The sequence below is a fragment of the Hyaena hyaena genome, unplaced genomic scaffold, assembly GCF_003009895.1.
Source record: "Hyaena hyaena isolate Hyena2069 unplaced genomic scaffold, ASM300989v1 scaffold_9, whole genome shotgun sequence".
Taxonomy (NCBI): Eukaryota; Metazoa; Chordata; class Mammalia; order Carnivora; family Hyaenidae; genus Hyaena; species Hyaena hyaena.
The window spans coordinates 7703216-7730954 of record NW_024080641.1 but is presented as its reverse complement, the minus strand read 5'-3'; the positions used below and the strand labels follow the sequence as shown (position 1 = coordinate 7730954).

The following is a 27739-nucleotide window of genomic DNA, read 5'->3' as shown; positions in this document are numbered from 1 at the left end:
CCGGTGACGCTCTGTGCGACGGGGCCGCTTCAGGCCTCAGCGCCTACCTCCTGCTCGGTGGCCGCAGACGCCTAACCAGCTCGGTCTCGGGGAGCAGCACAGTGGCCCATCTTCCGCACGCCTGACAGCACTCAACACCCGGAACCGCCTGACCAACACCGCCCAATCACGGCCTTTCCCTTCTCTACAGCCTGCCTCAAGCATCCGGGCCCGGTCCACCTCTGACTACCGATTGGCTGCCTGAGAACCCGGCCCCAGCTCGTGAGCGAAAAGAATTCTGGTCTTTGTAGTCCCCTGACGAAAAAGGGGAAAAAAGATTGCAACCCTTAACTCCATTTCCCAGGAAGCGCCGCGCCCCAGGGACGGGACACGGTTAGGTACCTTAGAATCAGGAGGCGCCCGACTGGCCGGTTGGGAGAGAGAAGTTTCCAAATTGTTATGGAAACAGACACCCACTTACCTGAAACCCCGGGAATATCTTTCTGCCAGAGAATCTCAAAACGCTTTGCTCCTTCATGGTTCCAAACGGTAAGACCAGACGTGGGGGGTAAAGTCTGCACCTTACACTGCCTGCCTGCCAGCCATCCCCCAGGTGGTACGAAGAGGGCCTGCTGCAAGCATTCGGCACCTACTAGATGCCTGCCTGGCGTAAGGAGCCACTCCTGTGCAGACTCTGTGGAAGCCCTGGCTTATTAGGGCAGATCCTGATGTTTTCCAGAGACAGGTCAGAGCCCGGCCTCTACTCTTTCGGGGTGTCTGTTCCCACGGAAAAGACAAACACGGGCTAGGATCCTATCCAGGATCTCTGTCTAGGATTCCATAGCCCCAGACTTCCTGCAGCCCCGTGTCTGCGCCAATAGCCGTAACTTCCCCAGGGATGCATCCCACATGACAGAGCTTTTCTGGCACCCCCTCCCCAAACACCGTTCCCCACCACGCCTCTGAGGGCCAGGTGAGGGGAGCCGAGGCCCTGCAAACTCTCAGGCAGGCATGTGAGAAAGCTCTTTACTGGGGGGTACAGCAAGGAGGAGCAAGGCCATCTCCCCCTACCTGCCCCCACCCCCTCCTAGGGCCCTAGGGTGAAGGGGGTCTCCCCCCCAACACCGGACCACCACTGTCTTTGGTACAATAAATAGAAAACAAGGGGGGGAGAGGGGGCCAAGGGTCCAGTCCTTAGTGGGGAGGGTGCGCCTAAACCCCTCTCCTTGACCCCCTGCCCCAGGCCCCAATCAGTGCAGGCCTCACCCACCCCAGCTGGGTAGCAGCAATTCCAGTCAAGGGGAGAGATGAGGATGGGAGCCCAGGGCCCCCAGATGAGGGGTATGGCTTCAGGAGGGGCCCCAGGGAGGGGGCTGGGTCATGAGCTGGCTGCCGTGCTCTGGGGTACACCACGGAGGCCCAAGCGAGGCCCCAGAGTGGCAGGGTCATCAGGGGGTGGGAGGGGTGGACGACCTCCTGTCATCCGAGTCCGGAGGGCTGAGGCAGCCGGGTGCTGGGGGGCAGGCGCCGGGTGAGGTGGGGAGCAGTCCGGAGGGCCGCCCACCAGGCTCACATCCATCAGCTCCGGGGGTGGTGGTGAGGTTGGTGACGGGGGACGGCCAAGGCATCGGGGTTGAGGGGGTAACTGGGCCCCGGCCCCTGGCAGTGACGAGGCAGAGGCAGGGGCCTGATGTGTCTTGTGGGGCACATCACCCCCTGCCCAGGGGCGCAGCGGCTGGGAGGGTGGGACCTAAAGGAGCAGAGGAACAGTGGGTGATGGAGACCCAGGTCCTGAAGTGCAGATAACCCACCACCCACCTCCCAAGGCCCCAAGGCCCCAGTACCTGTGGGCTGTTCATCTCACAGTCGGTGATGGGGGGCCCGGGGCCCCCACAATATCGGTTGCTGTATCGGTAGGTCCGGTTGTCGCTGGAGGAGCCGCTGGAGCCTCCTGGAAGTGCCAGAGGAGGAAATGAGGAGAAGCCTTAGGAGGAGACGTGGTGGCTGGCGACTCAGGCCCAGGCTTTGGGATCAGAGCCTATCTGAAGGATGGGTCCACTTCTGAGATTATGGACCAGAGCTTAGTCAGAAGCAGTTTTAGAGGTGTGAGCCCAAGTGCAATTTCAGAGATCAGGTCACGGCCAGGCAGAGCTCTCTCACCCACCCATTTTGGAGTCCAGATCACGCAGTTTCAAAGCTTTCAATGAAGGCCCAGTGGGCAAGGTCCCCTGTGTCAGAGCAAACCAATGTCGCCCACCCTCCTGTTCTAGCCCACCTGGCCCTGGGCACCCACCAGAGCTGGAGATGGAGCTGGCGGTGCTGGAGGAGGGGCAGGTATCAAGGGGTGCGGGCGAGGTGGAGGCACTGCTGCCTGCCGGGCCCGTGTTGGTGGCCTCATCAGCCGTGCGGCGGAAGAAGCCGTGCTGCAGAGCCCCCAGTGGGCTGATGCGGGCGGCGGGCTCATACTCCAGCATGCGCAGCACCAGGTCCTGGAAGCGGAGGTAGTCGGCGGGGCTGTGGCCCGGCTCCCCCGCCCGCCGGCCCCCGGGCCCGCCCGTCTGCACGCCCAGCACCTCCTGCAGCCGCCGTGTCCCGGGGCCCTGGTAATCCTGGCAGGGAGGGGGTGGGAGGGGGGGCAAGAGAGTGGCCGTCAGTGGGCAGGAGGGGCAGGGAGACACACACGGGGAAACAGAGGCACAAGAGAGAAAGTGGAAGGAGAGAAGCTAAGAAGAGTCGTGGGGTGGGTAGGAGAGACGGGGGTGGGGCTGGGACGAAGGAGAGGACAGACAAGGGGGAGAGGAAGGAAGGGAAAGACACAAGGGAGAGGAAGCAGGGGGAGAGGAAGCCCCAAGTGTGAGAGAGTGAGGGGCCACCAGGGTGGGAGGAGCGGCATGGGGCAGGGGCCGCACCTTCCTGAGTTCCTTTGTCCTTCGTAGGGTCCAGCCACCCCCAGGCAGCCGCTCAAAGTACTTGCGAGCCTTGGGTGCCTGGTCCAACATGGGGGCTGGTGGGATGCCCAGCACCTCCACGATCCGGTTCATCTGGTCCACCTGTGAGCAGTCAGGTGGGCAGTCAGGGTTGTCAGGCCAGCCAGGCCTCCGCCCCTTCCAGCACACCCCCTCCTCGGGAGCACACCTCATTGGAGCCACTGAAGAGGGGCTCTCCAGTGTGCATCTCCACCAGGATGCAGCCCAGGGACCACATATCAATGGCCAGGTCGTAGGGTGTGCCCAGGAGCACCTCAGGCGACCGGTAGAAGCGGCTCTGGATATACTGGTAGATCTGGGGAGGCGGAGCAGGGGAGAAGCCAGCTGTCAGAGGTCCCAGCCTGCCCTAGTGGTGCCGTGGCCATACCCAAAGCTGGGGCCAGCTTCCTTCCACCAAAACTAAGGATGGAGGTTCCAAACCTGGATGTTACCAGCACCCTTGCTGTCCAGGAGCCACTACCATCACCTTTTTCATCAGCCTCAGAAGTCTCTGCTGGCCTAGGCTCACCCTGATCTCCATCCCGAAGCCTGACTCTGGTCTTCTCTTGATCCTGAGGTTGGCAGGCTGCAAGCCAAGGCCCTTCCCCCCCCCCCCCCCCCATCCAGACCCTTTACAAGCCATCTCAAATGTCTGTTCACATGAAGTTGCAAAACTAAAGCACCCGTCCTCTCTTAAGGGGACAGGGCAAATCCAGCAAAGCGGCACTCTAAGCTCATAGCCAACCTGACTTCACTCTGCCCACATCTGGCCCTGCCTCCTCGGGCCTTATTCTTCCTTTCCTGCTGGGTACGACACCCCGTGCGGCCCTCTCTTTTACCTCCCTCACCCACTGACCTTAGCCTCCCGTACCGCCAACACCCCATCCCAATACTACCCTTCAGGCACCGGCCACTTCAGGCCCCGCCCCCGCCCGGGCCACACCCACGCCGCGAGCCCCGCCCCTCCGCACCCGCTGGCCAAGCTGGCAGGAGCTGCCGAAGTCTACGATCTTGATGGCGCTGCGCTTGGGGTTGCAGAGCAGGATGTTCTCGGGCTTGAGGTCGCAGTGAATGATGCTGAGCTCGGGCGTGGCCAGGAAGAGCAGCGCTGTGCAGAGCTGCTGCGCCAGCTTCCGCGTCAGATTCAGCGAGACGCCGCGGAAGTGCGTGTTGCGCAGGAGGTCGTACAGGTTGTAGGAAAGCAGCTCGAACACCAGGCACAGGTGGTTCCGAAACATGAAGTGCCGCTTCAGGTGCACTGCGGGGAAGGGGGCGGAAATGGGGGCGGACGGTGAAGCAGAGGCTCAGAGAGGGCCGGGGGCGGCCAGGGACACACAATAATGAGGCCATAAGCAGATCTGTGCCTCTGCCGTGTGAGCACCGGACGGATCGTGATGTGCCCACGGGAGGCAGTTGCCGGTCAGCGTGTTTTTATATGGCCCATAACTTGATTCACGTCAAGAAAAAGATTTTCTCGATTAAGAGAAGTTCATTTCTTTCAAGTCTCTGTCCAACTTTCTGATAAACCAAAGAGAACGTTCCCCTTTGGTGCTGATAGGTCTTTAATACCCTTCTCCATTTCCTTAATCCTGTAACATTGTTTTAGTCTCAGTTCTGTTTATTTTTGTGGCAGAGGACACTCGCTTTTCATTTACAGTAACGATATGTATTTCAAGAAACACTCTCTTTAATCTGCCCTTGCTTTTTCTAAGAGGAATCCGTGCTGGAAAGAGGAAAAAGCCATAGACGTCAGGAGTAAAGGCTCTGGAGTCCACTGCCTGGTGATATTATAGCTTCACGGAGTACAAACTCTGTGACCTTTGGCAAGTGATAGCACCCGAAAGCTTCCTTTCCTACTCCGAGCTGTGCCATGATGCCCCTTCCCCCCTGGGCTGTGGTCATACTGAAACCAGTTAATTCAACATGTGGTTGCAACAGAGCCTGACCCTTAGTGGGCACCCCATAAACTCTGGTGAGCACTGGAATAGGGCAGAAATCATGAAGGCGGAAGGAGAACCACTGATGTCAGAGTTACAGACCAGAGCCTGCCCTGAGGACACCAGCCCCATCCGGTACTGGGTGTATGGCTGCCCCAGGCCTCACCTATATAGTACTTCATCTCCGTGTCGTGCTGGTTCATCAGCTCCAGCAGCCGCAGCTCAATCTGGGCCTGGTTCAGGAAGGCCTTTTTATTCTTGATGATCTTGATGGCCACCAGCTCCTGGGTCTGATGATCATAGGCTTTCACCACCTGCCAGGGCAGGGGGCATGTCACCAAGTGAGGAATGGGGAGTGTGGGGGGGTGGGAAGGGGGGGTGTGGGACAGAACAAAGCACCACATTTCTGCGGGTCATTATCAGTGGGTGCTCACGGCCCCCAATCCCTGGGTTGGGGGGGGTGGCATTCCACACCTGGCCAAAGGAGCCTTTGCCAATGAGTGAGTCAATCTCATAGCGCTCCAGCCAGCGCTCGCCACTGCGCACAATGTAGTCGTGGTTGTCATCGTCATAACCATGGTTCAGGACCTTCTTCTCCTTCTTGGTGCTCGAGTCCTGAGGTGGTGCCTGCTGGGCCCGCCGCTTCTTTTTCGCGTAGTATACCTGCCCCGCCGGCCAGCAGATAAGGACTACTGAGTGACTTGTGCTGGCAGCCAGGACCCCTCGGCACCCAGCTGGGCCTCCCACCCTCTGCCCACCTCATTGATGTGCTTGTAGGTCTTGATGAGGTCCACGGAGAGCTTGCGCAGCGGGGCTGAGGTTGCGTCCCGAAAGGCCAGGGGCAGCCTCCGTGGCAACAGCCGCACATCAGGCAATACCTGCGGAGCGGGGCAAGGGGCGGGCACTGAAGATAGGCATTCATTTCTGACCTCCAGAGGGAGAGCTATATGGGTGGCCTGGGCCATCACGTGACCACCCCGTGAGGCTAGGAATTCCCCAAAGGCAGAGACTTGTCTGGTTCTTGCTGTGTTTCCAGTGCCTGGTGCAGGACGGCACATAGTGGATGGTCATTAGAGGTTTGCCGAGTGAATGAATGGGGACCTGTTTACCCCTGACCTTTCATCCCACACTTTTACTCTTTTCTGAACCTCAGGGGGAGAGATCAGAGAGAACACGTGGGCTCTGCCCCTTGCATTCCTTTGCCCAAGAGACCATCCATTCTGGGTGTCCCATCTTGAGGGCTCCCATCTTGCTTTGCCCTCATCTGGTTGGGTCTTCTCCTCCCTCACCTCCAAGTCTGCACCATTTTTACCCAGTGTTTCAGGATCTAGCTATTCCATCCTGCTTCAAGCTCTAATTTCAGAGCCTTAAACAGTCGCTACCTGTGAATGTCTTTCCCCTGCACCCTAAGATGCTGCTGGCTCCAGGATCCTTTGGGCTCAACCTTCACCCCCTTTCACCCCACCTCCCTCCCCCATCTTTCACTCTGGCACTTTTTTCCTTAGTGAACATGTATTGAGTGTTTTTTTATGAGCCAGGCACCGTTCTTAGTGTTTTACATGCGTTTCAGTAACTTGTTTAATTCTCACAACTCTGTGAGGTAGGTATCATTATTGGCTCCATTTTACAGAGTAGAAAACTGAAGCAGGAAGAACCTAAGAAATTTAACCACCATGTCAGGATTTGAACCCAGGCTCTCCAAACGGATTCTGCCAGCAACTCCATTATCTTCCACTCCAGATGGACCCTTCATGCCCCGAGGAAACGGTTTTGGGCAACCAAACTATCTTTCACCCCAAGACCCTTCTGTCCCCAGCCTCCCCCTACCCTAGGCAGGTGAGGAGCCAGCTGAAAGCATACCTGCGTGTGCTCCTGGGGCCCCGGGAAGCCAGAGAAGGGACCATGGCCCGGTGGGATGGCCATGGTGGGCTCAGAGGGCCGCAGGGGAGCGAGGCCTGGAGCGGGAGCCCGGCCGGGGGGCGCCTTCTCGCATCCTGCACCTCGGCTGCCACCGCCGCTGAGACCTGAGAGCAGGCAGGAGGCAGGGGAACAACATGGAACAAGGGGATGTATGGGCCAGTGCCAAGCAGGAAAGAAGTGGACATCAGAAAGAAGGCAGGGGACAGGGAGAGGAGAAAAAGAGTAACAGGTGGTAACGAGAAGGGGCAGAGAGAAGGGGTGGGGGTGAGGGCACAGCGGAGTCCCTCAACAGATGATTACCAAATAAATGAAGTAGGTGGCACAAAGAAGGGAACATGTGAAAGGGAATGATTGGAAGCCAGGCAGGGATATAGGCCATGACAAGAAAGGACAGAAAGACACCAATAATTGGGGGGAGGAAGAGAAGAAAAAAACAGAAACCACAGACAGTATAGGAAGGAGGATTTTCTACTGTGGCCCTCCCTCCCCAGCACCCCCTCACACAAGATCTTGCCCTCCTGCAGTCTTCCCTGATGGTCAGGGTCTCCTCTTATCAGAGCAAGGTCCCTCCACTTCAAGATCTACCTTTCCCAGTAGATCCCTCAATGCAGAGAACTCTAGGATCCCCCAAACTACATGACAGAACTCTGGGCCCCCTCCAAACCCATGACGGAGTCCTCTGCAGGTCCCTAAAACCACATCAGGGTCCTGGGGACGAAGCCAAGATTATCCTGCTATATAGGATTATCCTTATACAACGGAGTCCTACCCCATGGCACTCTCATCCACCAGCCCCCAGCCCCCAGGGGACCCATCCCACATCAAGCCAGGACCTCTTCCCTATATCATTTCCTCCCACATCAGGGACCGCTGCTCCAGGTAGTTTCTCCTGTGGCCCCGGTGTTACTTCACAGTATTACTTCACAGTCCCCCTCAGAATCAAGGCTCACTTTTCCTGATGGGAACAAGGAGGAGGCTTCTCCTCTCTCGCCCTTCTCTCCCCTACACTGGATCTTCCCCTCCTCCTCCCATCCAACATTTCTACCAGGGCCCTTTCTCCAGTTACTCTTCTCTACACCAGGGTCAATCCACAACTGTGCCAATTCCTAGAAGGCCCCCCAGAACCAAATTCCCCAAATATCATGTGGAGTTCTCCCCTCTCAGAGTACCTGCCACACCAAAATCCTCTCCCCACTGGCCTTCTCCCATGTCAGTCCCTTTCTTCGATGCCAAGCCTTGCCACTCCACGATCCCTCCTCTCTCTTGGAGCTCTCCCGCCCCTCGCCCGAAACAATCTCTTCCCCGGGGCCCTCCCACGGCAGGACCGTCTCTCCCAGCACCCACCCCCTACCCGGGTCAGGGCTGGCGCGGGGCCCACGGGGGGCTGGGGTGCGGTGGGGCCCCCAGTGGGGTGGGCGAGCGGCCAGCATGGCGGCGGTGGCGGCAGAGAGGAGACGGCCGCCTGTCCCGGCCCGGCAAGCCCCGCGGCGGGGAGGGCAAGCGGGACAGGCGGCCCGGTGGGTGACAACAGCAGCCGCCGCCGCCGGGGGCGGGGAGAGGAGGGAACGAGGGTCAGCCCGGGGCACGCGGGGGAAGGGGAAAAGCAGGTGGACGGGGGAGGGGCGGGTTAACCCTCGCCCCGCCGGCCCCGCCCCGCGCAGCCACCCGCCCCTGGGGACCCAGGCGTCCCGCCCCCCACCCTGGAGGCCCGCCCCAGTCGGAGAAGCCCCGGCGGGCGGGGCCCGCTGAGCTGAGCTTGGCAGTCCGCACCTGCCATGGCAACAACCGTGCCATTGGCCGCTGCTGCCAAGAGCTCACCCAATCGCAGTTCAGAACAGCTGTTGCTAGGCGACGACGATGCAGCCGGAGGAGCCGAGCCCAAACAAAGGGCGGGAGCGGGGCCCCGCTACCCCCTCCCTGCCTCATTCCCAAGACTGCTCCCTCGGGCTCAGCCCCTTCCAAGAATCCGACTATGAATAGCCATAGCTCCCTGGGCCTGCACCTGCCCGCCGCCCTCCTGCCCTCCCTCGGCCTCGTGCGAAGTCTCGCAGCGACGCAGGCAGGGCGGGTCCGTACTGCCCCCTCCCCGCGGGCTTCTGCTGCCCCACCTGTAGCCGCGTTGTTACCTGAGGGCGCGGGCAAGGGGACTCAAGCTGCTCGGGAAGCCCGAGCTCAGACCTGCCCACTGGCTGAAAGTATCCGGCGGACGCGGCGAGCCAGGGCCCCGATTACCCAGTAATGCAACCAGCAAAATGGCGACCACAACAAACCGGCCCCCCTCCCGCCCCAGGCTCCGCCCCCACTCCCCCCGTTCGCTTCCCCCACGTGACCCAAGGTAACACTCCGCGCCTGCGCGCAGCGGAGCTTACCGGTAGACGACGCACAGAAAGCTACCAACCCCGCCCTAACACCGAAATCCGGACTGCGACTGCGCAAAAGGCAGCCAAGCAAGGAGCATGCGCACGTGTGACCGGATGAGCTCGCCCGCCCGCACCACCGCGCCGGTTGACGAAGGGAGCATGCGCCCTGTTGAACGGAGGTCGCTGAGCAATCAGCAGACAGGAGCAATGGAGGAGTCTTTTAATAGAAAAACACACGTGTAACAGTAGCAACACAATCTCTCGCAATCCGGATGGCGCTGGACTTCAGTTCTTCACCTTGGGAGGTGGCCTGTAAGAGGAAGGAAAGAAGGGATTCAGAGCCTGTCACCATTTTCTGGCACTCCTACCAAGCGCCAACCTGCAGGGCTGTCTTGGTGGCTTCCTGGGCCCCCTGCTCACCTGTACACGCCCACCACCACGGCGTGGTCTCTTTCGTATGGCTCCAAGGTCAACTGCTCCTGGGGCTTCATGTTCTCCTGCTGCATCTTCTTCACTTCAGAGGCAAACACGGCCTCCGCAGAGGCCGTGGAGTCAATGCAGTTGGCCTGCAGGAGAGAGAACTTGAAGTCTGCAGCAAGGCTTTGAGCTGTTTTCCCTTTTTTTGTGCTCTTTAAACCGCAAGTATTTGTTTTTATTGGAAACTCCGTGAAACTCCGGTTTTGGGAATGGAGGGAGAAAGACTTCATTAGAGAAATTTTCAAGTTGGTTTGGATTTGGAACAGGAAGATTTCACCAGAGACCTATTTATCTAAAAGCCCGTGTTTGTTTTATTTAAAAGCCCGTGTTTAAATGTTATACCCAGGCTGGGTTTTGTTTTGTTTTACTTTCTCTTTCTTTAACAATAAATACAAAATCAAATGTAACAAAAGCCCAACAAATGGTGACTCTAGCTGAAGATCTTTATTTTAAAATAAAATGTTTTTGAAAACGCACCTAGCATTTACCTAAATTTATTTGAATATCATTGTTCTAAACACTTCATATATATTAGTTTAATCCTTACATACAACACTAAAAGACACACGCCTAATATTTATACTCTATAAGTGAAGAAATAGGTACCAAGTTAGGGAACTTGCTCAAAGTCACAAAGCAAGCTGGAATTCAAATTCAAATGGTCAGACTTGCCGATCACTCACTTGACCACTACATTCTATTGCCACGCCCAAGCAAAGCCTTGTTGTTTTAGACACTCTTCATCAGGTGCTGTTTGGGGGCAGGGATAGAGGCTGACTGGATTAGGCATCCAGGATGGAGGCCTCCCTTGTTTTGATGGACTGCTTGGCAGTTAGAGAGAAGATACTATCACCCCATCTTGGACTCCTCCAAGCCTCATACCTTAATGGAAATCACAAAGTGTCCTCCGTTACGAAGGAAGGTGTGGGCATTCAGGGCTACGATCCGGGTCTGGTCTGGCTGGGCCACATCAGCAAAGATCACATCCACCATTGCTAGGGAGAAAGATGCAGCAGTTACAAAGGGGACCCGTTAGACCTTCCCAGCTCCTCCCATGAGGCCTGCACCCCGGTTACCAGCAGGTTCCTGGCAGAGCCTTCCCCTGCTTCCAGTCTCACTTCCCCCCACTGACCCTCCTCCCTCTGCAGCGCCCCCAGGATGGGTCCAAGAAACCCCGTCTCGCCATCTATTCATTCCTCTCGTAAGTCGCGATAGCCACCTGTCTCTGTGGGGGACAGAGAGGAGTCAGACCCAGACCTTACTCTCAAGATGCTCCCGGGTCTTAGGGTGGGGGTGGGGGGACAAACACTCATCAAAAAGGCAAGTAAAGGTAAGTACTTACAGGCAAGAATGCCTGCAGGATTGTCTAAATAACTAACTAAGTCGCTGGGACAAAGGTTATTGTATGAACGCATGGGGGGAAACACCTCAAGAGAAAACCAGCGGAATGCAAAGTATTACTTTTAAGCTAGTGTCATGGGGGGTGGGGGAGGGCAGGGAGGAGGGGATAATGAAAACTGACTTTTTTTAATTGGGAAAAGCAGCTTATTAAATTGCTCATATCAATCAGTTACCTCTGAGGGTGGTTTATAAGGAGTTCCAGTTTTACATCACGCTTCCAAACTTTTTTTTGAGAACAAAGTAATATTCACAACAGGACCCTCTCGGCGAAGGCCACACTCAGTTTGTGTTTTCTGGGTTATGATCTCACCAGAAGAGGAGGAGGAGGAGGAGGATCTCTGAAGGGGGCTTTTATACATAAGCCAGGGGCAGCATAAAAATACCATGTTCTGGAGGGAAGCCGAAAGTACAGGGGTGCCTAGGGAGAGGCCAGGAAGGAGGCTGTTCCTCCAGGCCCGCCAGACACCATCACCTGGCTCCCCCCACCCTCTTCACTCCTGCAGACTCAGGCCTGCTCATCCACTCTGATTCCACTCGGATCAGGGCCCTGGCCACGTTGGCCAGGAGTCGTGGCGCGGCCTGGACTGCACAACCCCGGACCCCTCACCAATGAGCATGCGGTATTTGTGCGGGTGCCGGGCATCTTCGATAACAGGGATAATGTTGGTCCTCTTCTTGGCCAAGTTAATGAGGTCACGGCCAGAGCGGTGGGAGAACTCAACTGCATAGACCAGACCGTCCTACAATAAAGCAAATAATAAATACTGATACTAGTTCTTAGATGGAACACCCACTCTGGGCCCAAACACCTCTCGTAGCATCTCTTCAAATCCCCAAATCAAAACCCTACCATTGAACAGCTACTGTTATGTCCATCTTACAGATTAATAAAGTGAGGTCCAGAGACATAAAGTCACCGGCCTACGATGACTGAATCTCACTTTGCTCGATCTGAAAGCCCAGTCCCTCAATATAATCTTCAAACGAGGAAGCAAAGGGGCGTCTGGATGGCTCAGTCGGCTAAGCGTCCGACTTCGGCTCAGGTCACCATCTCATGGTTCGTGGGTGCAAGCCCCACGTCAGGCTCTGTGCTGACAGCTCAGAGCCTGCTTCAGATTCTGTGTCTCCCTCTCTCTCTGACCCCTCCCTTGCTCATGCTGCCTCTCTCTCTCAGAAATAAAACTTAAAAACAAAAAAATAACAAGAAGCAGGGCCAGTACAGAAGTGAAGTCCTAACAGCTAAGAACACTTACAATGGGCCAGGCACCGCTCTTGAGTATTTTACAGGAATTCCCTCATTTATCTTCACAGTAACCCCATTTTCCAGAGGGGTAAACCGAGGCCCAGGTAGGTTAAATAAATAACTTCCTGAAAGCCACCTCACTGTTAAATGCCCACATCAGAGCCTGGTGTTTTGAACCACTAAATTATACAGCTCCTTTCCCTCCAGGCCAAGAACTCAGGAGTGAGGCAGGGGCCTAGCTCCAAGCTAGCCGGTACAGGGAAGCGGCCACGGCCTCCAGGCTGTCAGGGGCAGCCTCTCCCTCCCTTCCACCTCACCACCGGCCCTGACCCACCCCTCCATCCACTCACCGGGCCTACGATGTCAGAGACGTGGGAGACGGTGGTGCCGGACGCAGCCCCGAGGTAGAGCACCTTGGCCCCAGGCTTGATGTGGATCTGGTCCACGCCGCCCAGGATTGCTGCTGCCAGCTTGGAGCGGAAGGGGTTCCAGGCACGGTACTCGATCTTGTCATCTCCCTCCTGGGCCGGGAAAGAGGGGGATGGATGGAAGCCAGTCAGTGCTGGGCTCTTCCGCTAGACTCCACCGCCCTTAGCCCTAAGGCCCCAGGCGTTCATTCGCTGTTCAAGATATGAACACAGGTGGAAACCAGGGTGGCTCAGTTGGTTAAACATCCGACCTGGGCTCAGGTCATGATCTCACGGTTCCTGAGTTCCTACACTGGGTGAGCCACGAGCCCTGCTGTTCTCCCCCCCCCCCCCCCCCCCCCCCCCCCCCGCCCTGTCCCTTGCTCACTTGCACACTCTCTCTCTGAGGGAGAGAGAGAGAGAGAGAGAAAGAGAGAGGAAGGAAGGGAGGGAGGGAGGGAAATGAACACACATACACGTCAATGACCATAAAACACGTGCAGGGCCTGCCCTCTCATGGAGGTTCCGGACTCAGGCAGAAGGGTGGGGACAGACAGAAAACACAGAGATACGACCGCAATGGACGCAGGACCTGCGTTCACTCGACAAACGTTCGCTGTGCCAGCACACCCTGTGCGCCGCATCCAGGCCAGGACCGGGGACGCACAGTGAATGAGACAGAGACGCTTGCCCTCAAGGACTAAGTATGCACTGAACTAACACACGGTGCAGCAGCCAGGGGCGGGTGCTAAGGAGAAAAGATCACGGCAGGAAAGGGGACATGAAGCATGGGGCGCGGGCTGAGGGACGGGTGAAAATGAGAAAGGGTGGCCAGGGAAGAGCCCAGGAGACGCCTGCAGAGACCCCGAGGGAGGCCGGGGCCAGGCAAGCCACCTGGGGAAGCGCACTCTCGGCAGCAGGAGAGGGCGCAGAAAGGACACAGATGGGCCCCGAGCAGGCCTGGCCATAAAGAACATGGGATCACAAGGCAGAGGGTGTGCGGTGAGGGCTGCTTTTGACAGACTGGGTGGTGCAAGGTGGCCTTGTGAGAGAGACAAGGTGACATCCGACCAGGGACACTGGGGGTGAAAGGAGCCAGCTGGGGGGTGAGCAAGGAGGTCTGTGTGGCTGGAAGACGCTAGGTGAGGGGCAGGGAGGGGGAGCTGGAACGCCCTGTCTTCTGGGGCACACTGAGGACCTGGCACTTTGTCCTGGCGGCCACGGGGATCTACCTTCGGTATTAAGATGACCCCCTGGCTGGCCTGCACAGGACGCATGCGGGGGCGGGCAGGGGGGCCAGACGGCTGGCTGCCCCGTCGGCTGGGACCCTGGTCTCACCGAAATGGAGACTCTCTTCTCTCCATAAACTGATTCTCCGGGGACCAGATTCTTGGTGACGAGCGCGTCTTCCTTTCCTCGACAAATGAAGACACCTAAGTGAGGGGAGCAGTGCGGGGTGAAGACTCTGGGCCACGCCCCAGCGCACCCCACCCTCGGCAGCTCCCCACCTTCGTCGCTCACCTTCATGCCGATGGGGTTCTACCATCACATTCTTCCCCGACTGGTTTCCTCTCTTGCCTCCCCGACCACGACCCCGGTTGCCGCCAGACTGGAACCCTCCTCCTACAAGGCAGAGGTGCAGTGAGAGAGGGAGACCCCGTGATCTCTTCCTCCCTGAACCCCAAGCCCAGGCACAGCCTCCTGACTGCATTCCCCGCCCCCCCCAACCCCCCCATCACTCACCACCTCGTCCTCCTCCTCCTCCTCCTCCTCGGCCACGGCCCCTAAAGCCTCCACCACGACCCCTGCCCCCGCCGAAGCCTCCTCGGCCTCCACCGCGTCCACCACGGTCACCAAAGCCTCCTCGGCCACCGAAGCCTCCCCCACGGGGGCTGAAACCTGCAGTAGCAACAGAAACAGGAATCAGGGCAACGAAGCTGGAGATGTTATTATTCCCGCGTCTCGTAAGTTCCGCTGGGGGGTGTCCTCGAATACCCACAGTAGCCACAAAATCAGGCCCAACCTAGACGTCCCTCGGCAGAATGGGGGGCACATTCATCATCAACGATGACGAGGAGCTACCATTACACGCGACAGATAGATTATGAACATCTTAGAGTCGTAATGTAAGTGAAAAAGCAAGTCAGAGAAAACCATGCTCAACATAACATCTTTTGTAAAGGTCAGCAACAATTAAAATTAAACAATGCCATGCCGTGTTGATGTAGGTGGTAATCCACGCCCCGTGCCCCCCCCACCCCACCCCCGCAAAAAAAGAGGCAAAGGGATAACTGCAAAACTCACAATACTGAGTATCGAAAGGGAGAAATTACACAGTGCAGGTAGGGGAGGGACACATAGATTGACGTCAGTTATTGTAAACATCCTGCTTTTCTCTCGATTGGGTAGCAGATTGGCAGGATCCATTCTATTTTCTTTCTTTCTTTTTTTAAATGTTTATTTTTGAGAGAGTGTTGAGGGGTATAGACAGAGGATCCAAAGAGGGCTCTGCACTGACAGCCATGAGCTCTGACGCGGGGCTTGAACTCACGAACCATGGGATTGCAACCTGAGCTAAAGTCAGACACTTAACCGACTGAGCCACCCAGTTGCCCCTCCGTCCTGTGTTCAGTATTAGTCCAGAGAGGCGCAACCACGTGGCAGCAAGGTCCCTCAGACCCTGGAAACATTTCCAGGCCCTCCCGCTCCTGAACCGGTGTCTGGAAGAAAACGCCAACCCTCAAACAGAGGGGAGGTCGGCATGGTGTATCCTTTCTGCTATCTGACCTCTCTGCTTGCAAACTTACTTGCAGAAGTCCCTCCCTGCTCAGGGGGATGGATGGATGGATGGATGGATGGATGGATGGATGGATGGATGGATAGATAGATAGATAGATAGATAGATAGATAGATAGGGGAAAAAAAGAAAAGGAGACTCAGAGAGGCTTTATTTTCATCAGCTCAGGTCAGATCAAACTTGTTCCCTTCACTGAGCACAAAACGATGACAGAGGCGTATGGAATTCTGGTGCGAACAAGATTCCGTGTTCTCCTGGGGCAGTTTCCTCTGCCGTCCTTTCCGCCAACCACAATAGCTTGAAAATTAGTGATGCTTTAAAAAAATAATCTCCCTCGATGTAAAACTGCTCAGTACTGAGCTTGCTGGAGTTTCTGGAGAGGCGTGCCGTATTCCCCTCTCTGAAAGCTTCATGCATCCTGCCACGGGGTTGAAGATGAAAACGTAGAACTTTCTGAGCGCCATTCGTGATGGAAGTGTTACAAAGGAACACTTTCGGAGAGAGGGGTCTACCTTTTCTCCCTCTGCTCCGTCTACGCTCTCCTGTCCACAGGGCAGCCGGCGACTGACCTTTTCGAAACCGCAAATCGCCGTCTCTTCATGCCCCCGCCTGAATCCCCTGAATGGTTTTCCATCACACTGAAAATGAAACCCAAATGCCTTTCTCTGGCTCCCAAAGCCCCAGATCAGTGGGCCTCACCTTTGGCGAAGGCCTGGAACCTAGAGACTCTGATTTCGTTGGCCAGCATAGGGGCTTTTCAAAGTTCCCTGGAGATTCGAAATGTGCTGCCGGAACTAAGAGCTGTCGTCACAAGGCCCTGCTGACTTCTGTGACCTCCCTCTTTCTCTGCTGGGCCTCACACGCTTCCTCCTCAAACTCATCCTCCAGCTTCTAGACCCTTAATATCGGCCGTTCCCACCGCCTGGCTCCCGGGGACATTGGCTTCTTCACTGCACTCAGGCCTCTGATGAAACATTCCTTCCTCAGAAGAGCCCCTGGGCTCCCTACCTTGACCCCGCCTTCTTGTTCTCCCCGGCAATGGGAATCCATGGCAGTTTTTATTTTATTAGTGCCTGACTCCTGCACCAGCATCAAAGCCCAAAGGGACAGGGATGTTTTAACTGTTCCGGTCACACTGCAGCCCCGGCACCATGCATACACTTGGCACAAAGTGTGGGGGGCTTGGTAAACACTGAATCAACTGTCTGCTGAGGACTCTTAACTCCCTGGGTTCTGCCTCCAGGAAAAAGCACCCTCTCTGTTCATTCAGGAAGCGGGTGATGACACGGTGACCTGAGCACCCTGGTCCCCTCCCCCAACCAGTTCGTGCCTCCCACACAGGGCTATAGCCATGCCATTCAGGGCCCTGGAGAGTAGGGAAGGTTCATGGGAAGCTTGAACACTTCATCTGCAAGACAGAGATACGATGGTAACACAGCTGCAAAGAGTAAGTAAATGGTTTGATATGCACAAAGCACTTCCTTCGATACACAGCCTGGCACACAGATTGAAAATGAGGATTCAATGAGGGGAGAGGGAGGCCCCCTCCTTCCTACTTAGAGGAGAAACCACTAGGCTTAAGAGACTCAACCAGGCCCGATGGAACAGAGACAGGAGAAGGGTGGGCATGGCATGGGGCACAGGGGACAGGAGTGTCAACTTTCAGTCCTGGATTCTCAAAGCATAGCCTATTCCATTTCAGGTCCTGGGGAGCTTACAAAAATGTACCCAAAGTACCGGCTCCTCGGGAAAACACATGCTCACACAGACTTTCCCAGAAGTTTTGGGAGGAGGGTCCACAGACACCCCCCCAACCTCCGCTTTAAAACCTGCTCTCCTCCATAACCTTCCCCCATCTCAAAAACGGATGCTCCACCCTTCCAGTTACATGCGCCCAAGCCCTTAGTTACCCTTGACCCCTCTCTTACCCCCACATACAAGCTGGTGGCTCCACCTTCAAAGCAGATTTCCCAATAGTGACAATGTGTCAGGTAGGTGACAGTTTGTCACCCTGGTCCAAGCCACATCACCTCCCACTAGATCACGGCAACGAACTTCCCACTAATGTGCCTGCTTCCACATTTCTGCTCCCCCGAGGCCCCTCACACACAGAAGCCAGAAGCCCATCCTTTTAAAGATGCCCGTCAGACTGCATCCTGTCCCTGCTCAAAACCCCCCAAAGGCTTCTTCTCTCCATCGGCCCCAATGAAGTGAAGAGCCGACCCTAGATTAAACTTCAGCAACTTCAAATCTTAACACAGCGAAGGTAGAGTTGGGAGGGAGCAGGCATTACCAGATCACAGGGTGCCTGGGGCGCGCCACCGTCAGAGGTACACAGCCCAGTGCTGAAGAGGAAGGGAGGCTGGGAGGGGGCGTGGATCCAACCCCCCTCCCACCAGATCACCCCATTTCTCCACACATGGACTAAAGAAAACAACAAAGAAACAAGGAAGACCTGAAGGAGGAAGCAGACCTTCTGGGTCACGGTGGAAGATTTCCCTAAACTCTAGTGGGGCAAATGGGCGGAGGGGCACAGCCTGATTTAGGAAGAGCTGAGACACCAGGGAGAAGGACCCTGATTTTGTTCCTCTTGAGAAGATAAAGATAACAATGAGAGGCAATACTATCATGTCAAACTCTATGCTTTTTCCTGAACTTTACTGGGATGTAACTGACACACAACATCGCATGAGGCGACCACTTACAACCTGTCGATCTGTACACGTACACGCTGCAAAATGATCACCGCAACATGCTATTTCTTCTTAACACGATCTTGCTAAATGGTAACTGGGCGCCATTTTACTCAGGAGATAACAGAATTAGAGAGGTAAAGCCACTTGCCCAAGGTCACACAGTAGCTTCAGAAGCAAAGAAGTGAATTGAGACCTTTCTGCTGTCAAAGTCAGGACTCTCATCAATCTGCCATGAGGGAGGTGGGGTGGGTTCATCAGGGTCTCGGGGGGAAAATCAAATGAATAAAACCACTCCTCTCCTGTGACTATCTCCGCCCGGCTCTCCGCCAACTCCCACAATCGACTCCGACAACCGCTAAGCGTATCTTGGGCTTGTGTAAATTCTCACCGCGAATTATCCTGATCGCTCAAATCTCAGGGATCCGCCCCCTTGGGAGAGTAGAGAGCGGGAAAGTGGGACAGAGCAGGCCACACACTATCAAACCGGGAGTCCTCCTTCACCACGGCCCTCTCTAAGACTCGGCTGGGCTGGGGGCCCAGGGAACGGTCGCTGCGGTAGTGATACGCAAGGCTAAGGGGGTTCTCCACGACCCCAAATCGGGACTCTCCACCTCTGAACCAAGACATTACCCCGAAATCCCAAGGCCAGAGAGTCAAGATGCCAGGTGCCTGGATCCAGACCCTGGGTCAGTACTCCCCACTGCCACCCCCTGCCCAATCACCAAGACCCCTAATGACGGCCTCATTGAGATAAATCTTAGTTCAGGCATCCCCATGTCAGGCCCAGGACCCTCGACTCACGACCGTGACCTCCGAAGCCAGTCACACATCTCCAGACCAGGAACCCGAACCCCGGGGTCAGCGTCAATCACAAGGCTGAACCAAGAGCCCCCTCGTCACAGAAGACCGGAACCAGGACCCCCTCCGCACAGAGACCGGATCCCCTACCCCTAGGCCAAGGCCCCGCCCCTCCGATTCCGGTCTGGCCCCTCGATTCGTGCCCGCCCCAGTCCCAGACCCCGGACCCCACTCCCGGCCGGCACCTGGCTTCATGACGGGAGCTCAGCTCGGCTGTTCGGAACCCTGCAGCGTCCCAGGCTACACGAGTCTGCTGCTTTCGCACGTGGAATGGAACGCACGCGCGGCGACGCACGGCGTGTGACGCAGCCTCGAAGCCCCGCCTCTCGGAGTCCCAGCCCGGGCCGGAGCTCTGCGCGCGCGCTGTGGGCGGGGCTTCGCAAGCCCCTCAGGGCACCGCCGGGTCCGTGGCTTTACGCGCTGCCAGTTAAGGGATCTCTACTCAGAATGCGCTTCCTGCTTCCTCTTCACCGGTACGAGCCCACCCTACCTCCAACTCGTAATCAGGGGTCATCCCCAGGCTGTGCCCTCTGCCCCTCGTCTCTATTTCCAATTAACTCCCTAAGGACGCTTGTACACCCAAAAGCCTTCCCTGACCTATTTCCACCCCTAAGAATAGGGAAGACACTGGGCTCACATTCATGCAATGGTAAGAACATTTATGCACCAGACACTGAGCCGAGATCCAAGAGTCAGACGCTTAACTAACTGAAACACCCCTCTCATTTCTTATTTTCCCTGTTAGTAGTATCGGCAACATGTTAAATTTTAAATGGTATATCAAAGCATAATTTACATATAAAATCCATAAGGATATGGTTCAATGAATTTTAGTAAATTTTTATTATTTGTACAACCATCACCTGATCCAGTTTCAGAATACTTCCATCTTCCCCTTTCCTACTAAGGGAATCACACAATGATGGTCATTTGGGTTGTTTCGTTTTGGGTTATTCTGAATAACGGTGCTCTGTACATTCATGTACAGATATTTGTGTGGAAGTATGCTTTCATTTTTTTTTGAAAAGGGTCCTAGGAGTCAAATGACTGAGTCCTATTATAAACGTGTGCTTACCTTTTATTTATTTTTTGTTTTTATTTATTTCTGAGAGAGAGACACAGCGTGAGCAGGGGAGGGTCAGAGAGAGAGGGAGATACAGAATCTGAAGCAGGCTCCAGGCTCTGAGCTAGCTGTCAGCATAGAGTCGGATATGGGGCTCGAACCCACGAATGCATGAGATCATGACCTGAGCCGAAGTCAGACACTTAACTGACGGAGCCACCCAGGCACCCCAACGTGTGCTTACTTTTTAAAGAAAGGGACACACTGTTTTTCCAAAGTGGTTGGACCTATTTTATTTTTTAAAAATTTTTAACGTTTTATTTTATTTTTTGAGAGACAAAAACAGAGCACAAGCAGGGGAGGGGCAGAGAGAGAGGGAGACACAGAATCCAAAGCAGGCTCCAGGCTTGGAGCTGTCAGCACAGAGCCTGATGCGAGGCTCAGAATAGGGCAAGGTGTGGAGGAAGCAGCATGGACCTTCCACACACAATCCAGGCGTGTCACTCTCCAAGGTCCTTAGTGTGTTCACCAACCAGAAGTTCTCCGAACCCTATTATTTAGAGTTTTTATGGAGATCTTATACATAGGCATAATTGATTAAGTTATTGGCCATTGGTGGTTAAATCAATCTTCAGTCACATTTCCTTTCCCAGGGGTGGTGGTGATGCAGGGGAGGGGGATGGGTTGGGGAGGCTGGGTGCTGAAAGTTCCAGCCCTCTAATCACAGCATTGATCTTTCCAGAGCATTTTCCACCTAACACAAGGAATCTCACATTTAACATATAGTACATCCTCAAATACATTTATCAAATGAATGGAGGAATGGCCAAGGTGGAGTCAAAAGGACTGGCGTTGTGTGCACTTTTCAGTGAAAAAAAACAAAAAAACACATTAGGACCAAGTATGCAGAACTCATCAGGGGCTGTTATGATGGGGAACTTCATGCCTCAATTTTTTAAAAATGTGTAACAAAGTTTTAAACCCTATACAAAAGTAGAGGAATAGAAGAAACCCCATTTACTCATCATTCAGCCTCAAAAACTATCAATGCTTTCTTAGCCTTACATTTTGCCCCATTTCTTTTTCTTTTTCTTTCTCTTTCTTTCCTTCCTTCCTTCCTTTTTCTTTCTTTCCTTCTTTCTTTTTTAATCTTTTTTAAAAGTTTATTTTGAGGGGCGCCCTGGTGGCTTAGTCGGTTAAGCGGCCAACTTTCGCTTAGGTCATGATCTCGCGGTTCGTGGGTTCGAGCCCCGCGTCGGGCTCTGTGCTGACTGCCAGCTCGGAGCCTGGAGCCTGTTTCAGTCTGTGACTCCCTCTCTCTCTGACCCTCCCCTGCTCACGCTGTCTCTCTCTCTCTCTCCTAGAAATAAATAAAACATTAAAAAAATTAAAAAAAAAAAAGTTTATTTTGAGAGAGAGAGAGAGCGAGCAAGAGAGGGTCAAAGAGAGAGGGAGAGAGATGGAATCCTGAGCAGGCTCCACACTATCAGTGCATGATGTGGGGCTCGAACTCACGAACTATGAAATCATAACCTGAACCAAAATCAAGAGTCAAATGCTTAACCAACTGAGTCACCCAGGTGTTCCTCTTTCTTTTTTTTTAAAATCAGCTCTATATGCAATGTGGGGCTTGAACTCACAACCCCAAGAGTCACATGCTCCACTGACTGAGCCAGCTAGGCACCCCAATTGCCCTCTTTTTTTGCTAGGGCATTTTAAAGCCAATCTTAATATTTTGCTATTACACTCCCATATATTTGAGTATGCATCTCTTAAGAAAAAAGAGAACATTTTCTTACATTGTCACACTTAACAAAATTAACAAGAAGTCCCTCATATAATCAAATAACACAGCCACATATTTGTACTTCCTCAATGGTCAAAAACAAATTTTTATTTTTCAAAGATTTTTGAAGTTTATTTATTTTGAGAGAGTGTGTGTATGTGAGCAGGGGAGGGGCAGAGAGAGAGGGAGACACAGAATCTGAAGCAGGCTCCAGGCTCTGAACTATCAGCACAGAGCCCATCGTGGAGTTCAAACCCACGAACCATGAGATCTGAGCTGAAGTCGGAGGCTTAACCAACTGAACCACCCAGGTGCCCCAAACTCTGCTTTAAATATGATGCTGTTGACTGAGACTTTGAGTCCCCTCAAAATTCTTATGTTGGAACATAATCCCTAATGTGATGGTATTTGGAGGTGGGGCCTTTGGGAGGTGATTAGGCCATGAGGGTGGAGCCCTCAAGAATGAGACTAGTTGCCTTTATAAAAGAGACCCAAAGGCCCTCTTACCCCTCAGCCACATAAGGACACATGAGGAGATAGCCAATCATGAACCAGGAAGAGGTCTCTTGCCAGACACCAAATTTGCTAGTGCTTTGATCTTGGACTTGCCAGCCTCCAGCACTGTGAGAAATCAATTTCTATTGTTTATAAGCCACTCGTTCTATGATATTTTGTGATAGCTGAACAGACGAAGACATATGAGAAAACGGAGTGACAGAGAAATTAACTTGTTGGGTTATAAATGATGAAGCTAGAATAGAATCTATCCCTCTTTCCCTTTTTAAAAATTGTTTTAACTTTCATTTATTTTTGAGAGAAAGGGAGAGACAGAGCGTGAGTGGAGTGGAGGAGAGGCAGAGAGAGAGGGAAACACAGAATCCGAAGCAGACTCCAGGCTCTGAGCTGTCAGCACAGAGCCCGAAGCAGGGCTCAAACCCCTGAACTCTGAGATCATGACCTGAGCCAAAGTCAGACGCTTAACCAATTGAACCACCTAGGTGCCCCCCTCTTTCCCTTTTTGACCCTTCCCTCCATCCAATGGTTCATCTTCTCTTCATCTACTTTTTTAAGCATCTATTTCCCCATCTTCCTATTTCTCCACTCCTCCATCCACCCATCCATGTCCCTTCCCTCCCTCCCTCCCCTGTCCTTTTCATCCATCCATCCGTCCCTCCACCCATCCACCCACCCATCCATGCTTTGACCCCTCCCCCCCAATAAATATTCATTATGTGCCAGATGCCCCAGGCATCTGACAGTTGCTGTGCAGGAAGGAGAGTCAGGGAGGAGAAGGCATAAGACACACACATTGGCATGCAGCTTAGCCTAAGATATTTATTCAGTGCTCTTGCAGTTGGCCTCAGTGGCTCATTAAAGGGGTAGAATAGCATAGGGACACACAGGGACACTGTGCAGCCTCCAATTACTGCAGTCTCCAGGAGAATCTGGTCCTGAAGTCCTCATTCCTGGTGGATGGCTGATCAGGTGTGACTGTAAAAGACAGACTCTTAGCACTTCCTCTTGCACACTGAGCACCTACCCCCACCTCCTGCCTTCCCATGGGGACCCAGGTGCCCCTGGCCCAAGTGGCCTGGCTTCCATGCTATATTCCTCACCATGGGGAGAAGTCCTGAGCTCTCCAGCTCTCCAATGTCGTCTTCTGGGAGTCAAGCCCATCATTGGTCTGGTCCCCATCAAAGTTTCCACAGGCCCCACACAGCTTCCCAGCATGGTCCCTGCTGACTATCACAGCCAGCTGCCCATTGGTGCCAAGCCAAACCTGGACCCCTGCTTTCTGCTGGACTAGCACGGAGCCATCGGGGTTCTGACGCACGGACACAGATGTTAACACCTCAGCTGGGAGTGCCACTCGGAGACCATTCACCTGGTGGTGGTTGAGGAAAACACAGAGTGTTACCAGGATGGAGACTCTAAGCAAGACAAGAAGTTCAAGGAGCAAAAGCAGAGACAGATGAAGATGTGGATGCATGCACTGTATGGAGAGATGTGGACGTAGCTAGCTGGAAATTTGGACAGAGGGTTAAAAGGACAGAGAAGAGATGGACAAAGAGATGCATCAATGGATAAACAGGCATGCACAAAGCATTCCAAGGGCAGCCAGGGTGGTGGGGAGCCCTTTATATCAGACAGATAAATACACAATCAAACCCCAGTATCATCCTGTTCTACTTTTTCAAGATAAAAGAACCTTTAAGCATGTCCTGTAAGTTGATGGTTCTCTAACAAAAACAACTGCATGGCTTATTTTTTCAATGCTGATGTCTAAAGACAAGTAACAACCTGGAAAGTATCACAGTCATGTGAGAAAATTACTGTTTCTCTATCATAAGCTGTGGACTCAGTATCCTTTGTAACCTTATATGAGTTAAGTAACTACTGTCTGTTTTCACTGATGAGTTAATCCTTATAAAGTTAGACTCTCTAGAAAACCTTCTTTGAAAGAAAAGTTCTTTTTTCCTAAATGTTTTGGGTCTAGGTCTTCCTCTGGCAGATGATTGGAAAGATTGGTAGATATCCCTGGATAGATGGATGGATGGATGGATGGATGGATGGATGGATGGGTAGATGGGTGAGTGGATGGATAGAAGATAGGGAAGAACATCTGTGTCACTCGGAACATAGCCTGTTGTAGAGGGAACAGGGCTGAATGTATTCACAAAACCAAACTTTTCCTGGGAATCATCTTCCGGTGGCCAGGCCCTATTCTGGATACTGGGAACAAAACGATGATCAAGACAGACATGACCATTGTCCAACCTGAGGATTATATTCTGGTGATGGAGAAAGGCAATAAACACAAACAAATAATGGATAACTTCAGATATCGAGAAGTATGTTGAAGGAAGTAAGACAGGGTGATAGCATCGAGATTGGGATGGACAGGGAGAGCTTCTGTAGGTAGTCAGAAAAGGCCTTGCTATACAATGAACATTGGAACTGAGACCTGGAGTGTGAGAAAGAGTCAATGCAGACCACGTGGGTGAAGAGCCCGGTAGCAGCAGGAATAGCAAACGTGAAGTCCTGAGGTGGGAACAAGCTTGATCTGCTGTACAAATAGCAGAAAGGCCAGCTCAGCCGATCATTAGCACGGCTAATGAGGGAAAGAGTTACAGGCAGTGGGGCTGGAGGCCAGCAGGAGTCAGATCACACAAAGCCTTGTAGGCCAAGGGAGGCAAGTGGCTTGGGTTTGGAATGCTGCTCTGGGAAGCCACCATAGAGTTTTACCCCTGATCTGATACACACGTTTAGAGCATCTGCCTGGCATATAGAGAACTGTTTCATGATAGAGCGGCAAGGGAAGGTCAAGACTAGGTGTCTGTTAACCTGAATTATGGATCAGGCAGATGGCCAGAGAAAAGGAATGATGGGTCCTGATTACCCTAAAGAGAACTCAAGCCCTGCTTCTGAGTCTTGGACCATGTCTGTGCGTTGGTGGGAGGACGCACCATCCACTGAGGGAGACGTGCGTGGGGCATGGGCTGGATATCCGCTGAGTCCAGAGAACCTCAGTGGATGTCTCTGCAATCCACAAACAGGTCATGGAAATAGAGACATGCTCCTCTAGGGACTTTAGCATAGCTTGACATCCATGCTTGGGTCCGGGTCTCTAACATGTGGGCCATGAACCATTAGACCATAAGTTGGCATCAGCTCTCAGTTCGACCAAACAGATTCCCTCTCAGAAATCTGGAGCAGGTATAGTGAGAGCTATGGGGTTCGTAAACACAAGGCAGCTCTACGTGAGAGGAAGTCAAGGGGCAGAAGGGAGAGGGCAACGGGGCTGGAACAGACTCCTGGAGGCAAACAATGACAGGCCCGAGGGGGTCCCGAAGAGCGAGATGAAGGGCAGGTGAGGGAAGGATCTGTGGCCCAGGTTTGTCCGAGTCCAGAGGAAGTTCCCACCGAGCTCCTGGAAACCATCTTGGTCCCTTGTAGCCACGGTTACCACCAGCACCTCATTCCCACCCAAGGTCGTTGGGAACTGAGCCTGGGGCTGGTGGGTTCAATGCTGGTGGGATCTCAGGCACTGACTGAATTACTTAAATAAATGATTTCACCTTCTTGGGCCCTACTTTATCCTCTGTGTAAAATGGAGATAATAGCAGTCCCTGTCTTGTGGGGATGTTGTGGGGAACCACAGGGAATGAAATGGATTTGGTGAACAGCAAGTCTAAAAGATGGAGGCATAAATCCAGATAATACTGCCAGGGCGCCTGGATCCAGCCGCTCCTGAGGCTCTATGCCTGGATTTTCTAGTTCAGTGGGCCAGTAAATTCCTTTCTGCTCAAGGCAATCTGAATTCATTTTGTTACTTGCGACCAACAGAGTTTCGATGAACACTGCTCTCAAAACTACTAAGTTGCTTGAGTGTGTGTTTTGCTCCTCAAGAACTCAGCCAGGGCACTGGGACTAAAGTTTGAAATACTGAGACAAACACAAATCCAGAGACTACATTGCAGAGATCTGGACAAAGAAAACGCAGGCCAGAGGGCAGCCAGGACTGTGGGGACACTGCAGCAGGAATCACAAAAGCCCAGGGGAGACAAGCCACCCCCGCCTTGTGCCCCCGCTTACCCACACGCCCTTCATGGGGCTCACAGTCACGAGCCCGTCCTGGAAGAAGATGTGGGTCCGGCCCACAGCCTCGAGTCTGCCGTGGCAGGGCTGGACATCAGCGACCACACGGTACCAGGGGATGGTTTTCTGTGGTCCTGGGCAGCGGGAAGACACGTCGTAGCTGCCCGGGGAGGTGACTGCTCTGCGGAGCCCATCAAAGGTGGTGAGGTTGGCACCCATCGAAAGGGAACAGAGACCTTGGGGGGCCCAGCAGTCCCGGGCCCCAGCCTGGACCTCACATACACGGCCTGGTGTGCAGCTGGCCGTCTGGCACGTCAGGCCGGTGCGTGAGGAGCAGGAACAGCGCTTGCTGCAGTCTGAGCTCAGCAGTGAGGAGTTCACCTGCGCACAGAGAGCGGGGCCAGGTTACTGCGGTGTGGCGGACCGGAACCGTGGGCACAATCCTCCAACCCTCTGGGCCCACGCAGAATGCTTTTGCGGCAACTTCCTTTCAGAGAGGAAATTTACAGGGTGCCTGGGTGGCTCAGTCGGTTAAGCAGCCGGCTTCAGCTCAGGTCATGGTCTCATAGTTTGTGAGTTCAAGTCCCACGGTGGGCTCTGTGCTGACCACCTGCTTTGGATTCTGTGTATGTTTCTCTCTCTGCCCCTCTCCCACTCTATCTATCTCTCAAAAATAAATTTTTAAAAAACATTAAAAAAAAAGAGATGAAATTTACTTCCCCTTCCCCCATGCATCTGGGCTCACCTTACAACTATACTTTGGTTATTTTAATGCAGCAGAAGCAGTGCTTGGACCAAGTTCAAGCTTGGGCCTCATGAGACCTTACACTTTCTCTCTCTCTTTCTTGGAACCCTGCCCGGCCGCCATAAGATTAAGCGGGGGCTAGTTTGCTGGAGGATGAGATCCCATGGGAGAGAGACAATGATCCCAGCTGACACCACTGTACTCCAGCCAGCCCTCAGCTGACCCACCCCGGGGGTACATATGTCTGAGTGACCCCCCCGGGACAGCAGAAGAACCACACAGCTGTGCCCACTCAAACAGCAGAGTCCCAGTCATGGACTAAACAAACAGTTGTCTAAAGCTGCCGTGTTTTGGGGTAAATTGTAACCCAGCAAAAGCTAACGGGTTCAGGTAGGAGTGGGCATTGCAGAAATCCCGGAGTCCTGGCACCCACAGACCAGAACACAGAGGGCTCTGGGAGTCTGACTCTGGAAATTAACTTAATAACTTTTTTTCCCCTCCTGCC

The 27739-nt window shown here is 53.9% G+C and overlaps 3 protein-coding genes across 7 annotated transcripts in view; all 3 read right to left on the bottom strand.

Annotated features, from left to right (window-relative positions):
• Positions 1 to 991: 991 nt before the first annotated feature.
• On the bottom strand, positions 992 to 9073 carry DYRK1B (dual specificity tyrosine phosphorylation regulated kinase 1B). 5 transcript variants are annotated; one of them, XM_039246629.1, is made up of 12 exons: positions 8154 to 8377; positions 6743 to 6906; positions 5641 to 5760; positions 5357 to 5545; positions 5049 to 5196; positions 3917 to 4203; positions 3115 to 3261; positions 2889 to 3029; positions 2553 to 2588; positions 2273 to 2468; positions 1824 to 1930; positions 992 to 1729 (listed from the first exon to the last, which is right to left on the bottom strand). In XM_039246629.1, exons 1-12 carry the CDS (start codon positions 8230 to 8232, stop codon positions 1358 to 1360), a joined length of 1986 nt encoding a protein of 661 aa, XP_039102560.1. In that variant the 5' UTR covers positions 8233 to 8377; the 3' UTR covers positions 992 to 1357. The 5 variants fall into 5 exon arrangements, with proteins under 5 accessions (XP_039102560.1, XP_039102577.1, XP_039102541.1 ...); XM_039246646.1 differs by lacking the exon at positions 8154 to 8377 and adding an exon at positions 8929 to 9073 and having other exon boundaries at positions 2273 to 2588; XM_039246610.1 differs by having other exon boundaries at positions 2273 to 2588.
• Positions 9074 to 9361: 288 nt separating this feature from the next.
• Positions 9362 to 19330, bottom strand: FBL (fibrillarin). The gene is made up of 9 exons (XM_039246656.1): positions 19227 to 19330; positions 14434 to 14589; positions 14212 to 14313; positions 14029 to 14123; positions 12634 to 12804; positions 11648 to 11780; positions 10522 to 10634; positions 9583 to 9728; positions 9362 to 9472 (listed from the first exon to the last, which is right to left on the bottom strand). Exons 1-9 carry the CDS (start codon positions 19234 to 19236, stop codon positions 9448 to 9450), a joined length of 951 nt encoding a protein of 316 aa, XP_039102587.1. The 5' UTR covers positions 19237 to 19330; the 3' UTR covers positions 9362 to 9447.
• A 3875-nt stretch (positions 19331 to 23205) lies between these two features.
• The window catches only part of LOC120243268 (Fc fragment of IgG binding protein), a 39733-nt gene continuing 35199 nt past the window's right edge, over positions 23206 to 27739 (bottom strand). The window contains exons 18-20 of the mRNA XM_039249364.1: positions 26487 to 26870; positions 23507 to 23775; positions 23206 to 23381 (exon numbers count right to left, since the gene is read on the bottom strand). Of these exons, the coding sequence (XP_039105295.1) occupies positions 23372 to 23381; positions 23507 to 23775; positions 26487 to 26870 (663 nt within the window). The 3' untranslated portion in view covers positions 23206 to 23371. The remainder of the gene's footprint in view (positions 23382 to 23506; positions 23776 to 26486; positions 26871 to 27739) is intronic.

Bases quoted from the DNA above. Each gene is read 5' to 3' on its own strand.
- FBL (XM_039246656.1), bottom strand. The intron at 12,805-14,028 runs GTGAGACCAGGG...TTCCCGGCCCAG, and splicing joins AGAAGAGAGTCTCCATTTCG to GAGGGAGATGACAAGATCGA. The intron at 9,729-10,521 runs GTATGAGGCTTG...TCTCTCCTGCAG, and splicing joins ACTTTGTGATTTCCATTAAG to GCCAACTGCATTGACTCCAC.
- DYRK1B (XM_039246610.1), bottom strand. From the start codon at position 8,232: ATGCTGGCCGCTCGCCCACCCCACTGGGGGCCCCACCGCACCCCAGCC. The intron at 5,546-5,640 runs GTGGGCAGAGGG...CCGGCGGGGCAG, and splicing joins CCTACAAGCACATCAATGAG to GTATACTACGCGAAAAAGAA. The intron at 4,204-5,048 runs GTGAGGCCTGGG...CCTTCCCCGCAG, and splicing joins GGAGATGAAGTACTATATAG to TGCACCTGAAGCGGCACTTC.